General features: G+C 28.8%; 1 protein-coding gene across 9 annotated transcripts in view; it reads left to right on the top strand.

The window, feature by feature from the left end:
• LOC143349064 (uncharacterized) overlaps window positions 1-17,719 on the top strand; it is a 179,375-nt gene that overhangs the window by 89,127 nt on the left and 72,529 nt on the right. For all 9 annotated transcript variants that reach the window (XR_013080862.1, XM_076779965.1, XM_076779961.1 and 6 more), the window contains exons 20-24: window positions 8,742-8,864; window positions 9,548-9,726; window positions 12,447-12,694; window positions 15,930-16,186; window positions 16,468-16,659. Coding sequence is in view for 8 of the 9 variants with exons in the window: in XM_076779965.1 (XP_076636080.1) it covers window positions 8,742-8,864; window positions 9,548-9,726; window positions 12,447-12,694; window positions 15,930-16,186; window positions 16,468-16,659 (999 nt within the window). In the remaining variant the exon portion in view is untranslated. The remainder of the gene's footprint in view (window positions 1-8,741; window positions 8,865-9,547; window positions 9,727-12,446; window positions 12,695-15,929; window positions 16,187-16,467; window positions 16,660-17,719) is intronic.

The following is a 17,719-nucleotide window of genomic DNA, read 5'->3' as shown; positions in this document are numbered from 1 at the left end:
AAAAACATTCTCAATATTACTCAATATTTGATCTATAAAATCTATAAAATCTATAAAATATTTTCAACCACAATATTTTATTAACAGTTTTTTTTATTTTTAATATATAATCTATAATATTATAGTTTTTGTAAATTTTTTTCGTAATAAAAAACATTCTTGAAAATATCTAATCTTTAATTTTTAATTAAACAAAAACATTCTCAATGTTATTCAATATTTGATCTATAAAATCTATAAATTCTATAAAATATTTTCAACCACAATATTTTATTAATTTTTTTTTTATTTTTAACATATAATTCATTATAAAAAAAATTCTTGAAAATATCTAATCTTCAATTTTTAATTAAACAAAAACATTCTCAATGTTACTCAATATTTGATCCATCTATAAAATCTATTAAATATTTTCAACCACAATATTTTATTAACAGTTTTTTTTATTTTTAATATATAATCTATAATATTATAGTTTTTGTAAATTTTTTTCGTAATAAAAAACATTCTTGAAAATATCTAATCTTTAATTTTTAATTAAACAAAAACATTCTCAATGTTACTCAATATTTCATCTATAAAATCTATAAAATATTTTCAACCACAATATTTTATTAACAGTTTTTTCTATTTTCAATATATAATCTATAATATTATAATTTTTGTAATTTTTTTTCGTAATAAAAAAAATCCTTAAAAATATCTAATTTTTAATTTTTAATTAAACAAAAACATTCTCAATGTTATTCAATATTTGATCTATAAAATCTATAAAATATTTTCAACCACAATATTTTATTAATTCTTTTTATTTTTAATATAGAATCTATTATACAAAAAATCCTTAAAAATATCTAATTTCTAATTTTTAATTAAACAAAAACATTCTCAATATTACACACAATTAAAATCACAGTTTTCAATTACATTTAAAATAGAATCAAATTTTAAAAAATTAAGATTTTTCTCTTATTAAGTATAATAAATTATACTCAGAGATTTTATTCGAACCAGAACGAAGATAAATACTCTTCACAAGTCTCCACGTAATTAAAGATTTGATATCAAACGTTAGATTCGCCTGATAATTTCACGAATGAAGACATCGTTATGATCTATTGAAAGAAACTGCTCATGGTCGTGCAATTTTAAATCAGAATTTACGAGTCGCTATATATAACTTCTGTCTCGGGATTCCCAGGTATATTTCCATTTCTCCGACTCCGAAGCGTGAAGAAGTTGTGTATTATACTTTGAAATGTGGATGAGCTAATTTACAGCTACTCCGATTCGTGATGATTGATAGTACGAATTAATTAACTTCTTCAGACTCGTACATTGCGACACACATGGACGTTGAAATTATCTTTTAATATAAAACAATTTATTTCATAAAATAATAAATGTAATCGCTGTTTATCTCTGTTTAAATTAAATGTGCACAATAATATTGTTTATGCGCTTTTTGGGGCAGAATCATTGCAATAAAATAAAATTTTTATTGCAAAACGTGTCTCGCTTTATATAAAAAATTATTTATATATTATGTATAAATATAATTTGTTAGTTTACATTGAATTTTTATGTCACAAATAAGTTAATAAACATAACTGTGAATTCTTAATAAATATCGTAATTATTAAAATTTTTTTTTTGCAAGAATCATGGAATTTAATAAATTTTTAATATTCTTAAACAATAACTCACATTTTACAAATTACAAATTATTATCTAATTCTCATATTTATGATTCTCACATAAAATTGGAAACAAAATAAAAATGTTAATAAATTAAGAATTTTTCAATTAAATTATATTTATTGGAACTTAAAATAGCCTAGAAAAGAGAATAAAAAGAATTTTTTAAAGTTAAAAACAAAATTTTAGAAATATTTGGTAAACCTGACATGTTCGAAAAAAAGTTTCTCATTTTTTTGAATTTTTTGAAACAATATGAAGATTGAAATGTTGGGTGAGAAGGAGATGTTATATTTTTAACGTCTGTGGGGCACGTGACAATTCATTTTTCGACGTCTATTTTTACCGCTACATCATTCGTTACGATATAGAGAACCTGCGAGCTTTTTTTATCGACATTACATCGACATTTCAACACGAATTGTAATCATTCAAAAACATACATTGTTTATTAACTCATTGTTTATTAAAAAAAATTTAATGAGAGATTCTGGAGACCAAAATAAGACGAAAATCAAGAATACCAATTTTTCAATTGAGGCTTCGTTAAAAAGTTATTAACGTTTAAAGTTCCGCCTGTAGAACGGCGTGCTCCGATCAGCTACGTATGAACTTTAAGCGTTAATAACTTTTTAACGAAGTCTCCATCAACAAATTGGTATTCTTCATTTTCGTCTTATTTTGGCCTCTAGAATCTCCCATTAAAATTTTTCCCAGGGTTGACCGAACATCCTGTACATTTATTGAAAGAAATATTAATTTCTTTCTTCCCTACTACTTCCCATCGTAAAATATTTAGTCCATGGTGGAGCGTTTGAACACTTGATAAGATCAAATAACATCCTAACCTAAAATATGGCCATGTTTTAATACTTTTATGCATAGAATGATGAGACAAATTGACTTGTGTAAAATAAGTGCACAGTTCCATTTAAGAAGCAAGTGTAACTGTGTATTGTACCAAACAAAGAATGTTCGCCATTGAAACTTGGCCCTGCATGGGGGATCCACATTTTTCTCCATGAATCTTGCTAATGGATGATCGACATAAGCGTGCTCTATGAATCGATGCGTTTACAGAAACCTCTGTGATTAGTTTGAAACGCTTTCATTACAGATACTTATAGGTTATGTAACTCCTGTTCTTTGGTACTTGAAAGTAATCGCTCAAATTCGAGACTTGTGTCACTATGATCCCTACAGACCAAATTTCAACACGAATTGTAATCATTCAAAAACTTACATTGTTTATTAACACATTGTTCATTAAAAAAAATTTAATGGGAGATTCTGGAGACCAAAATAAGACGAAAATCAAGAATACCAATTTTTTAATTGAGGCTTCGTTAAAAAGTTATTAACGTTTAAAGTTCCGCCTGTAGAACGGCGAGCACCGATCAGCTACGTATGAACTTTAAGCGTTAATAACTTTTTAACGAAGCCTCCATCAACAAATTGGTATTCTTGATTTTCGTCTTATTTTGGCCTCCAGAATCTCCCATTAAAATTTTTCCCAGGGTTGACTGAACACCCTGTACATTTATTGAAAGAAATATTAATTTCTTTCTTCCCTACTACTTCCCATCGTAAAATATTTAGTCCATGGTGGAGCGTTTGAACACTTGATAAGATGAAATAACATCCTAACCTAAAATATGGCCATGTTTTAATACTTTTATGCATAGAATGATGAGACAAATTGATTTGTGTAAAATAAGTGCACAGTTCCATTTAAGAAGCAAGTGTAACTGTGTATTGTACCAAACAAAGAATGTTCGCCATTGAAACTTGGCCCTGCATGGGGGATCCACATTTTTCTCCATGAATCTTGCTAATGGATGATCGACATAAGCGTGCTCTATGAATCGATGCGTTTACAGAAACCTCTGTGATTAGTTTGAAACGCTTTCATTACAGATACTTATAGGTTATGTAACTCCTGTTCTTTGGTACTTGAAAGTAATCGCTCAAATTCGAGACTTGTGTCACTACGATCCCTACAGACCAAATTTCAACACGAATTGTAATCGTTCAAAAACTTACATTGTTTATTCACTCTTTCAGATACGAATTGTAGAATTATTAGAAACGTAGAAAAATATAAACTAATATTGAACCATTATATTAAACAATTTTGAATATTAATTTGGGACAATCTAGATTTGCAATCATTTTTTAGCCCTCGGTGTAACTATGAAATTTATTGAAGTCGACTGTGGATCGAGAGGGCCACGTAGTCGATCGGTGAGGGCGCCACCGTAATGCAAGCGGATGCGCCATCTTGATTAGTCAGTACGTCTCGCGACACGCGAGAGAGAAGACGTATCGAAATATAATTTTCTTATAAAAAGTTTATCTCGTGGTAAACTATTTCTTCTCACCCTGTTCAACCCCCGCCACGAACCACATCCACAAAATTAACGAATAACAATGAAATATAATTAAAAAATTTCACCTTTGCAATCCCGAAAAATGAAAATAATTCTTCCTATATCCAGATCGAATACTTTTTTAAACAGTCGAATCAGCATTTCAGACGAGTCTATTTCACGCGATACTTTTGAAAATTAGTATACCTATTATTTTCAATACTCACGATAACGAAACACCCTCAAATTTTTCTATTCAAATTCTTCGAATAATTTTATAAATTCTGCTGTCTAGAATTTGAAATAACATTTATGAATCTTTTCCTGGATTAATAATTTTAGTTCTGATTTGGAATTTTTGGGATTGAAATTCAAATGGATTTTGCTTCTTGTTCCTTCGATCTATTTCAAATCGTTCGGGGACGAAACGTAAACGAACATTAGGGAACTCATCGTAGGCGGATGTTTGTTTATCGAACCGTGCCGAAATACCACACGCAGAAGGATTGATTCCACCTTTGAGATCTCGACGATTGTTAATTTCCGCGTTTCAGATCGTGGAAATAGCCACTGACATGTGCTTTTGTATAAACAAATCGACGGGTTAACGGACGAATGATGAACGAGAAAATGATCGATGAACAGAGGGATGAATTTTACAAAAATAGATATTAAATCGATTATTGAATAATAATAATACATGGAACAATTTATTGATAAAGAATTATTTACAATCAATTTTTCAATTAATTAATTAATTTTTCAATCAAAATTATCAATTTATTTAGTCTACGAATTTCTATTTTAATTGCAAAGCGGAAATCTTGCAATTAAGAATGTTTTTAAATTTAATTTTTAATAAATGTTGGAAATGTTTTTATTGTAAAAATAAATATAAGGAAGATTATATAGGGTGTTCAGTCAAACCTGGGGGATTCTAGAGGCCAAAATAAGACGAAAATGAAGAATACCAATTTGTTGATTGAGTTAAAAAGTTATTAATAATTAAATTAAAAAATTTTGAATCGTCTTGGAAAAAATATTTTTAGTTGCAGGGGTTGATAGTAAGCATTTTTGGTCATTACACATACCCCCGAAATCCTACTCAGTTTCGAGAAAAAAATTCGTTAGCGAAAATATAATGTCTGATCATGAATGAATGATTCCCCTGAAATTTCATGTGTTTCAAATCGTTCTGAAAAAATTATTTTTAGTTGCAGGGGTCGATTGTAAGCATTTTTGGTGATTAGACATAACCTCGAAATCCTACTCAGTTTCGAGAAAAAAATTCCTAAATGAAAATATAATTCAAAAAACATCATAACTTCCGAACGGATTGGACGATTTTAATGTTTAAAAAAGCAAATTACACGTATTTGGATGAAGAATATGTAGAAATTGCAAAAATATTCGAAAAGTTGGTCCTTGACCCTGCAAAATGAGAAAACACCCATAAAAATTCGGTACACCCTGTATATAATTCACTCAATTTTGATTACTTTCGTTTGAAATACATTGTGAACGTTCATGAGGTATAAATAAATATGTATACAAAATCTCGAAATTAAGAAACTTATTAAATACTAAAAAATTAAAAAATACTAAAAAATACCAAAGAAAATAAATATATAATTCACTCAATTTTGATTACTATGACTTGAAATAAATTGTGAACGTTCATAAGCTATAAATAAATATGTATACAAAATCTCTAAATCAAGAAACTTATTAAATACCAGAAAAATTAAAAAATACTAAAAAAAACCAAAGAAAATAAATATATAATTCAGTCAATTTTGATTACTATCACTTCAAATAAATTGTCAACATTCATAAACTATAAATAAATATGTATACAAAATCTCTAAATCAAGAAACTTATTAAATACCAGAAAAATTAAAAAATACTAAAAAAAACCAAAGAAAATAAATATATAATTCATTCAATTGTGATTACTATCACTCGAAATAAATTGTCAACATTCATAAGCTATAAATAAATAGGTATACAAAATCTCTAAATCAAGAAACTTATAGTCACTTTATAAAAAATTCCAAAAAAATACCAAAGGAAATAAATATATAATTCACTCAATTTTGATTACTTTCACTCGAAAAAAATTGAGAAAATTCGCAAAAATAAATAAATATGTATCTCAAAATCTCGAAATTAAAAAAATAATAAATTCCAAAAAAAATAAAAAAATACTAAAAAAACCACAAAAATACATAATTCACTCAATCTTGTTTATTATCACTCGAAATAAATTCCTCACATTCACAAACTATAAACAAATATATACACAAAATCTCGAACTTAAAAAAGTCACTTCCATAAAAACAATTCATAAAAACCACCCAAAAAAAAACCTAAAAAAAAGAAAGAAAACTGAAACTCTAAACTGAAATAGTTCCTCAACTGACATCATTGCAGATAAAATCCTCGCCGCCATTTTCCCCATTCGAGGCAACGAGTATCCCGGTTTTAGATCACCTTGTACACCTTATAAGGTACCAACGAGTCGATTTAGTATCACGCGTCATAGTATGATCGTTGCCTTTTACGATAAATTGCCTCGCGATGACAAAATGCAAGCAAATATCATCAATATTTATCAATATTTATCAATATTTATATATAAAATATTATCAATATTTATCAATATTTATATACAAAATATTATCGATATTTATCAATATTTATATATAAAATATTATCGATATTTATCAATTTTTATATATAAAATATTATCAATATTTATCAATACTTATATATAAAATATTATCAATATTTATCAATATTTATATACACAATATTATCAATATTTATCAATATTTATATACACAATATTATCAATATTTATCAAGATTTATATATAAAATATTATCGATATTTATCAATATTTATATATAAAATATTATCAATATTTATCAATATTTACAAATAAAATATTATCAATATTTATCAATATTTATATATAAAATATTATCGATATTTATCAATATTTATATATAAAATATTATCAATATTTATATATTATCAATATTTATCAATATTTATCAACATTTATATATAAAATATTGTCAATATTTATCAATATTTATATATAAAATATTGTCAATATTTATCAATATTTATATATAAAATATTGTCAATATTTATCAATATTTATCAAAATTTACATATAAAATATTATCGATATTTATCAATATTTATATATAAAATATTATCGATATTTATCAATATTTATATATTATCAATATTTATCAATATTTATCAATATTTATATATAAAATATTGTCAATATTTATCAATATTTATATATAAAATATTGTCAATATTTATCAATATTTATCAAAATTTACATATAAAATATTATCGATATTTATCAATATTTATATATAAAATATTATCGATATTTATCAATATTTACAAATAAAATATTATCAATATTTATCAATATTTATATATAAAATGTTGTCAATATTTATCAATATTTATCAATATTTATATACAAAATATTATCGATATTTATCAATATTTATATACAAAATATTATCGATATTTATCAATATTTATATATAAAATATTATCAATATTTATCAATATTCATATATAAAATATTATCAATATTTATCAATATTTACAAATAAAATATTATCAATATTTATCAATATTTATATATAAAATATTATCGATATTTATATATTATCAATATTTATCAATATTTATCAATATTTATATATAAAATATTGTCAATATTTATCAATATTTATATATAAAATATTATCGATATTTATCAATATTTATATATAAAATATTATCAATATTTATATATTATCAATATTTATCAATATTTATCAACATTTATATATAAAATATTGTCAATATTTATCAATATTTATATATAAAATATTGTCAATATTTATCAATATTTATATATAAAATATTGTCAATATTTATCAATATTTATCAAAATTTACATATAAAATATTATCGATATTTATCAATATTTATCAAAATTTACATATAAAATATTATCGATATTTATCAATATTTATATATAAAATATTATCGATATTTATCAATACTTATATATAAAATATTATCGATATTTATCAATATTTATATATAAAATATTATCGATATTTATCAATATTTATATATTATCAATATTTATCAATATTTATCAATATTTATATATAAAATATTGTCAATATTTATCAATATTTATATATAAAATATTGTCAATATTTATCAATATTTATCAAAATTTACATATAAAATATTGTCAATATTTATCAATATTTATCAAAATTTACATATAAAATATTATCGATATTTATCAATATTTATATATAAAATATTATCGATATTTATCAATATTTATATATAAAATATTATCGATATTTATCAATATTTATATATCAAATATTATCAATATTTATCAATATTTATATATCAAATATTATCAATATTTATCAATATTTATATATCAAATATTATCAATATTTATCAATAATTATATATAAAATATTGTCAATATTTATCAATATTTATATACAAAATATTATCAATATTTATCAATATTTATATACAAAATATTATCAATATTTATTGATAACATATTATCGAGAATTACTCTAACTTTCTGTCGTTGTTCTGTCTTTTAGAGCGGAGAATGGCTACGACTGAAGGTTCTGGAGGTCCAACCAGAATTAACGAAGCTGGGTGGCTCGCTGGAGGAGGCCACCGAATTCTCGAACGCACACGACGAAGTTCTGCTTCGATTGCAGGTTAGGAACTCCGCCATTTTGGCACGCGTCCTCCATTAAGCGTCTGAAAAAGAAATGGAAGTCTATCTTCCATCTCGAATCTTAAAATACTGACAAAGAAACATCAATTTTAATACTTACATAATTCTTACTGTATTTGTTAATTTATTACACAAAATAATTCTAGAAATTTATTGCAATTTTTGGTGCATTTTTTTAAAAATTGTTATTTGTCGAAAGTTTCAGTTTTTAATTTGATTTAAAGTGCAAAATAAATTTAAGAATTTCTTCCAATTCTTTGAATATTAATTTGAGGTTAGTTTAGAAGCCCAAATTTAACCAAAATGAATAAAACACTGTGTTTTTTTATATTCCATTTCTGAAAACTGAAAATTGAATCTTTTTTTACTAATTTTCTTCAGTGTTTTTTTAAAAATTTTAACATACAAAATAGCAACTGGGATAGTTTATTAATTATGTTTCCTGGTTCGTAACATTTTCAAAAAAAACAAAGTGAGGAAACTCTGTTTTGAAAAATGTTTATTTTGCAAAGTAAATTTTGTATATTTTCTTCTGCTGAAATGAAGCAGGTCAGCTATTTTGAGTTGCGAAATAACAGTTTTTCGATGAATAAAATTTTGTAATTGAGAGTGTAAATGAAAAATGATTTTTTTTTTTGATTTGTTTATTTAAATTTGCAAAAGAGCAAACAGAGCCCGGTGGAGGAGTTGCTTAGACAGGCTGATCAGCTGATTTCGAACCAGAGGCCCAGAGCGGAAGTGTACGCAGCAATGGCGGAAACTCTGGGCCAAGCATGGCGCGACGTGAACGAGCTTTTGGAACGTAGAAAGCAGATACTCGACTCCAACGTGTTGTTCCAATGGTTTGTAAACGAACAATCTTTAATTGTTAATTTAGGAAAAGAAACTATAAAATTTTTATCGAATAAAATACCGAATTTATCGAATAATAATTATGGAATAAAAATATAATTGTAACAAATTCGTAGTTAAATACGTTGTGTATTTTTTTTAAGAGAAATTATCCCTATGGTATACAGGGGAGATTGTGGAGGCCAAAATAAGACGAAAATCGAGAATATCAATTTGTTGACTGAAGCTTTATTAATAAGTTATTAAAAAATTGAATTAAAAAGTTTCAAATTGTTTTGGAAAAATTATATTTGGTTACAGGGGGCAATTACTATTATTTTTGGTTATTAGACGTACCCACGAAATCCTAAGTATTTTTGAGAAAAAAAATGGAGAATGTATGAAATTTTTAGACGAAATTAAAAAATTGCAAATCATACTAAAAAAATTATATTTAGTTGGAAGGGTCAATTACAAGTATTTTTGGTCAATAGACGTACCCCCGAAATCCTACCCAGTTTCGAGAAAAAAAATCGAGAATATATGAAATTTTGTCGACAAAATTAAAAAATTGCAAATCATTCTGAAAAAATTATTTTCGGTTTCGAGCCTGAATTGCAATCATTTTTGGTGAATACACGTACCCCTGAAATCCTAGCCAGTTTCGAGAAAAAAATTCGAGAATGTATGAAATTTTTCGACAAAATTGAAAAGTTTCAAATTGTTTTGGAAAAATTATTTTCGGTTTCGAGCCTGAATTGCAATCATTTTTGGTCATTATACATACCCCTGAAATCTTACCCAGTTTCGAGAAAAAAAATGGAGAATGTATGAAATTTTGTCGACAAAATTAAAAAATTGCAAATCATTCTGAAAAAATTATTTTCGGTTTCGAGCCTGAATTACAATCATTTTTGGTCATTATACATACCCCTGAAATCCTACTCAGTATCGAGAAAAAAAATGGAGAATGTATGAAATTTTGTCGACAAAATTAAAAAATTTCAAATTGTTTTGGAAAAATTATTTTCGGTTTCGAGCCTGAATTACAATCATTTTTAGTCATTATACATACCCCTGAAATCCTACTCAGTTTCGAGAAAAAAAATGGAGAATGTATGAAATTTTGTCGATAAAATTAAAAAATTACAAATCATTCTGAAAAAATTATTTTCGGTTTCGAGCCTGAATTGCAATCATTTTTGGTGAATACACATACCCCCGAAATCCTAGCCAGTTTCGAGAAAAAAATTCGAGAATGTATGAAATTTTGTCGAAAAAATTAAAAAATTTCAAATCGTTTTGGAAAAATTATTTTTGATTGCAGTGATCAATTGCAATTATTTTTAGTGAATAGACATATCCCCGAAATCCTACCCATTTTCGAGAAAAAAAATGGAGAATGTATGAAATTTTGTCGACAAAATTAAAAAATTTCAAAACGTTTTGGAAAAATTATTTTCGGTTGCAGGGGGCAATTACAATCATTTTTGGTCAATAGACATACCCTCGAAATCCTAACCATTTTCGAGAAAAAAATTGTTTAACGAAAATATAATTTGAGGCCCAAAAATGCATCCCTGAAATTTCATGCATATTTTGAAAATGTCATAACTTCTGAACGGATTGGACGATTTTAATGTTTAAAAAAGTAAACGACGCGTATTTTAGTGAAGAATATATAGAAATTCTAAAAATATCCGAAAAGTTGATTCTTGACTCCAAAAAATGAGAAAAACTCCATATAAATGGTCCAATTTTCAAACAGCCATAACTCCTACGATAGTGACTATATTTGAATGAAACTTTTTTCTGAAGTAGAGCTCATGCGTATCTACAAAAAAGTATTAGACAATTTTTCTGTTGGGCGTCAAACAAAATTACTAAAAATCAAAAACGAATTTTTAAGAAAAATCGACAATGGGTAGATGCCTCAATTTTTCTACGAAAAAAAAAGTTTCGAATCGTTCTGGAAAAATTATTTTCAGTTGAAGGGGTCAATTACAATTATTTTTAGTGAATAGACATATCCCTGAAATCCTACCCAGTTTCGAGAAAAAAATTCGAGAATGTATGAAATTTTTCAACAAAATTAAAAAATTTCAAATCGTTTTGGAAAAATTATAGTTAGTTACAGGGGTCAATTACAATTATTTTTGGTCATTATACATATTCCCAAAATCCTACGCATTCTCGAGAAAAAAATTCGAGTAAATACTGAAATTTTTCGACAAAATTAAAAAATTTCAAATCATACTAAAAAAATTATATTCAGTTACAGGGGTCAATTACAATCATTTTTCACCATTATACAACCCCTCGAAATCCCCTGTATAAGAGAAAATACTATATAACTTTCATCAGTATCATATTTACGTATTTAACAACCTTTTCCTCCATTACAAGTAGATTAAAAACGAAATATGTATCATGTTTGGTCTCATTTTAATCGGGAAGCTCCAACAAATGCATTGGTAAAAGTTTCATTCAAAAAAACACAAAAATAAAAAAGTTCCATCTCCGCATTTCAACTCGTATATATAGATATATTCGAGCCCAAATCAGATAACACTGCACACTCTGCTCGAAGTTGAGATTTGCAGTGTGTCAAGGGGACAACTACCCAAGCATTACTGTGATAACAATATTTATTTATTTACAACACGAAAACAGTTACAGACTCCTGTAACACCATATTTTACAAATTATTGAAAACAAATGTGTCCCTCAGCCGAGCAGAAGAGTGTCGAGAGAACATGAGGGCCCTCGAAATGGCTTGCAACGACACGCTGTTACCGATCGAGATCGAGGCTGTGAAGAACTTCTTGTCGAAGATCCACGATCTCCGGAAAAACATGCTAGAGGCGCTGATGGGCGCGTTGCAGGAGGGAAAGAATTTGTTGGACAGGCTGAAGGAGATCGCGAACGAAGGTACTTTGGACTTCAGGCCGGACAGAATTAAATTAGAGGCTGACCACGGTGAGTAGTTGCAATTAATGTTTGAGAAACGGTGGATTATGAACCAGTGTCGCTGTTTTCTTTCGCTTTTATTTAATCGATGACATAACTGATTAAAAAATAAACGAGATTCTGTAGGGTAAATGAAATGCAGCGGAATTGTAGCTTCACTGAAAATTACGCGAATTTTTATGACTCTTTGTTGGGCAAACAGAGTGACATAGATTTAATGATTTGTAATTCTTTTTTTTTGAAATTTATTTTTGTGAGGCAAAACGAGTAATGTAGATTTAATATTCTGCAATTTTATTTGAATATTTCATACTGGGATGAACGTGATTCGTAAAATGAACGTTTCTATCCCTTCTGTTCTATTTCTGTCGAGGCTCTAGTCAGCCTAGGGTTAAGTACAGTAATAATTCTTAAAATAAACGTGATTCGTAAAATGAACATGGTTCGTAAAATGAACGTGGTTCGTAAATTGAACGTTTCTATCCCTTCTATTCTATTTCTGTCGAGACTCTAGTCAACGTATGGTTAAATACAGTAATGATTCTTAAACTGAACGTGTTTCGTAAAATGAACATGTTTCGTAAATTGAACGGTTCTACTCCTTCCATTCTATTTCTGTCGAGATTCTAGTCAGCGTAGGGTTAAATACAGTAATGATTCTTAAAATAAACGTGATTCGTAAATTGAACATGATTCCTAAATTGAACGTTTCTATCCCTTCTATTCTATTTCTGTAGAAACTTTAGTCAGCGTAGAGTTAAGTACAGTAATGATTCTTAAAATGAACGTGATTCGTAAAATGAACATGGTTCGTAAAATGAACGTGGTTCGTAAATTAAACGTTTCTATCCCTTCTGTTCTATTTCAATCGAGATTCTAGTCAGTGTAGGGTTAAATACAGTAATGATTCCTAAAATGAACGTGATTCGAAAAATGAACATGTTTCGTAAATTGAACGGTTCTACTCCTTCTATTCTATTTCTGTCGAGACTCTAGTCAGCCTAGGGTTAAGTGCAGTAATGATTCTTAAAATGAACGTGATTCGTAAAATAAACATGTTTCGTAAATTGAACGGTTCTACTCCTTCTATTCTATTTCTGTCGAGACTCTGGTCAGCCTAGGGTTAAGTACAGTAATGATTCTTAAAATGAACGTGATTCGTAAAATGAACGTGGTTCGTAAATTGAACGTTTCTATTCCTTCCATTCTATTTCAGTCGAGACTCCAGTCAGCGTAGAGTTAAGTACAGTAATGATTCTTAAAATGAACGTGATTCGTAAAATGAACGTGGTTCGTAAATTGAACGTTTCTATCCCTTCTGTTCTATTTCAATTGAGATTCTAGTCAGCGTAGGGTTAAATACAGTAATGATTCTTAAAATGAACGTGATTCGTAAAATGAACATGGTTCGTAAAATGAACATGGTTCGTAAATTGAACGTTTCTATCCCTTCTATTCTATTTCTGTCGGGACTCTAGTCAACCTATGGTTAAATACAATAATGATTTTTAAATGGGCGTGATTCGTAAAATGAACGTGGTTCGTAAATTGAACGTTTCTATTCCTTCTATTCTATTTCGATCGAAACTCCAGTCAGCGTAGGGTTAAGTGCAGTAATGATTCTTAATATGAAAGTGATTCGTAAAATAAACGTGATTCGTAAATTGAACTTTTCTATCCCTTCTATTCAATTTCGGTCGATAGTCTAGTTACCCTAGGGTTAAGTGTAGTAATGATTCTTAAAATGAACGTGATTCGTAAAATGAACGTGTTTCGTAAATTGAACGTTTCAATCCCTTCTATTCTATTCCGAGATTCTAGTCAGCGTAGGGTTAAGTACAATAATGATTCTTAAAATGAACGTGATTCGTAAAATGAACATGATTCCTAAATTGAACGTTTCTATTCTATTCTATTTCGGTCAAGACTCTAGTCAGTGTAGGGTTAAGTACAGTAATGATTCTTAAAATGAACATGATTCGTAAAATGAATATGATTCCTAAATTGAACCTTTCTATTCTATTTCGATCAAGACTCCAGTCTGCCTACGATTAAGTACAGTAATGATCCTCAAAATGAACGTGATTCGAAAAATGAACATGATTCCTAAATTGAACGTTTCAATCCCTTCTATTCTATTCCGAGATTCTAGTCAGCGTAGGGTTAAGTACAGTAATGATTCTTAAAATGAACATGATTCGTAAAATGAATATGATTCCTAAATTGAACCTTTCTATTCTATTTCGATCAAGACTCCAGTCTGCCTACGATTAAGTACAGTAATGATCCTCAAAATGAACGTGATTCGTAAAATGAACGTGTTGCGTAAATTGAACGTTTCAATCCCTTCTATTCTATTTCGAGATTCTAGTCAGCGTAGGGTTAAGTACAATAATGATTCTTAAAATGAACGTGATTCGTAAAATGAACGTGATTCGAAAAATGAACATGATTCCTAAATTGAACCTTTCTATCCCTCCCATTCTTTGAAAGGACCTTCTTCGAAGCCAATAAAACGTGAAAGACAATACGTTCTGCAATGACAGCAACAATTTCTATAAAAAAACAATGTTTTTTCTCTCATTTGTGCCATTCACTGTCCTTTTCTTCGGATCATCAGCAAAAAATAAACCCAGTTTTGAGTCTTTTCATTATCAAATTTCGTTATCAAACACTTCAACTCCGTAGCAATGTTCATTTTAAGAATCATTACTATAACTATTACTACACCCTGTAGAATTTTCAAAAGAACAGTAAACTTGCTCTAAGGCATTCAAATAATTAACATTGATAACTCTGATATTTGTCTAGGTCGATTGAAATAGGGCAGTCAGGATAACAAAGCAAAGATAACGAAACTTATCATTTTCAGTCGCAATACTGTTTCTTTTAACGTTAGTAATAAGCAGACTGCAAATGTGTATACATTTACGAGAAATTTTATTTTTAAAAAACTACAAAATTCACTTAATATTCCAAAAACTAAGACACAAATTATCAAATTTAAAAGTCGAAACAACCCTCTACAAAACAGTTCTATTAACCCTTTAACTTCCAATTAAATCCAAAATAATTTTTTTAAAATTGTTCAAATTTCTTCGAACGAGAAATGGTCAAAAATAGGTTCATTTTACGAACACCTCGTGAATGCTAAAATCTGTTGACTTTAATTTAGAAACTATAACGGGTGGCCTCATAATTGTGAAACTTGACACAAGTGTGTGACAAGAAATATTCTGCGCAGCCGTGCTGAAAGTCGAAAGATGGCTGGAGGAGCTCCACGACAGACGACGACTGATCGAAGCGTCGTTCCGTAGCAGAAAGACCCAACTGGAGCAATGCCTGGCCCTAGCTCTGCTGGCGACCGATCTACGCGATCTCGAGGAGATCCTCAACGACAGGATCGCAGCTCTCTCGAGTAGCTGCGACCAGCTTGGAGACTCAGCGTCCAGCGCCGAACTGCTCCTATTCGAACTCAAAAAATTACAAACAGAAGCAAAGGTACTTCACAGTCGAAAAGTTGTGAATTTCAATAAACAAAACCAGAAAATTTCAGTCAACATTTGATAATATTTGCAACCTTCGTGAATTTGCTTTTGAATTTTATTTAAATTTCAAGCTCAAAATTTAATTATTTATGAATTTTTTTTCGTCTAAAACACTGCTGAGGAGACTTCAGGAAAATGTGGAACACCCTGTATAGTTCAAAAGTTGCAATTTTCACAGACACCCTGTGCATCATGGCGTCTTGTTGAGGTGGGGGGTTTTCGTTGTGTTTGCAGGAGTTTCAAGACAGATCGATCAAAATAACGAAGTCGACCGAACGACTAGTGTCATCTGGACACTTTGCGGGCGAACAAGCAACTGAGCAAGCCTACGCCATCCTTGGCGCCGCTGCTGATTATGTGAACGACTTGGATCAGTATGAATCGTTGCTGAACAGGGCTGTGGTGTTCTTCGATTCAGCGCGTTCGGTGAGCATTCTTAGTGACTTTAATCTGAAGGATTTATTGTGATATGTAGTTCCACGTTTGGACTGTGGCGTCGCCTCCAGCGCTCGCCGCTAGAGGGCTGGCGCTCTCACAAGCGCTCGATCGCTCTGTTGATATATATACAGTGTTTGGTTATAACTGGGAGAAATTTTAATGAGGGATTCTGGAGCCCAAAATGAGACGAAAATGAAGAATATCAATTTTTCATCTGAGGCTTCGTTGAAAAGTTATTAACAATTGAATTGAAAAATTTCGAATCGTCTTGGGGAAAATTATTTTTAGATGCAGGGGACAATTGCAAGCATTTTTGGTCATTAGACCTACCCCCGAAATCCTACTCAGTTTCGAGAAAAAAATTCGTTAGCGAAAATATAATGTCTGATCGTGAATGAATGATTCCCCTGAAATTTCGTGTGTTTCGAATCGTTCTGAAAAAATTATTTTTAGTTTCAGGGGTTGATTACCATCGTTTTTGGTGAATAGACCTACCCCCGAATTCCTACGCGTTTTCAAGAAAAAAATTCGAATAAGTGATGAAAATTTTGGGTGAAAAAAAAGACTTTCGAATCGTCTTGGGAAAAATTATTTTTAGTTGCAGGGGACAATTGCAAGCATTTTTGGTCATTAGACCTACCCCCGAAATCCTACTCAGTTTCGAGAAAAAAATTCGTTAGCGAAAATATAATGTCTGATCGTGAATGAATGATTCCCCTGAAATTTCCTGTGTTTCGAATCGTTCTGAAAAAATTATTTTTAGTTGCAGGGGTTGATTACCATCGTTTTTGGTGAATAGATATACCCCCGAATTCCTACGCGTTTTCGAGAAAAAAATTCGAATAAGTGCTGAAAATTTTGGGTGGAAAAAAAGACTTTCGAATCGATTTGGAAAAATTCTTTTTAGTTGCAGGGGACAATTGCAAGTATTTTTGGTCATTAGACCTACCCCCGAAATCCTACTCAGTTTCGAGAAAAAAATTCGTTAGCGAAAATATAATGTCTGATCGTGAATGAATGATTCCCCTGAAATTTCGTGTGTTTCGAA

This window comes from Colletes latitarsis, chromosome 12 (assembly GCF_051014445.1).
Source record: "Colletes latitarsis isolate SP2378_abdomen chromosome 12, iyColLati1, whole genome shotgun sequence".
Taxonomy (NCBI): Eukaryota; Metazoa; Arthropoda; class Insecta; order Hymenoptera; family Colletidae; genus Colletes; species Colletes latitarsis.
This window is presented reverse-complemented; position numbering and strand designations above follow the sequence as displayed.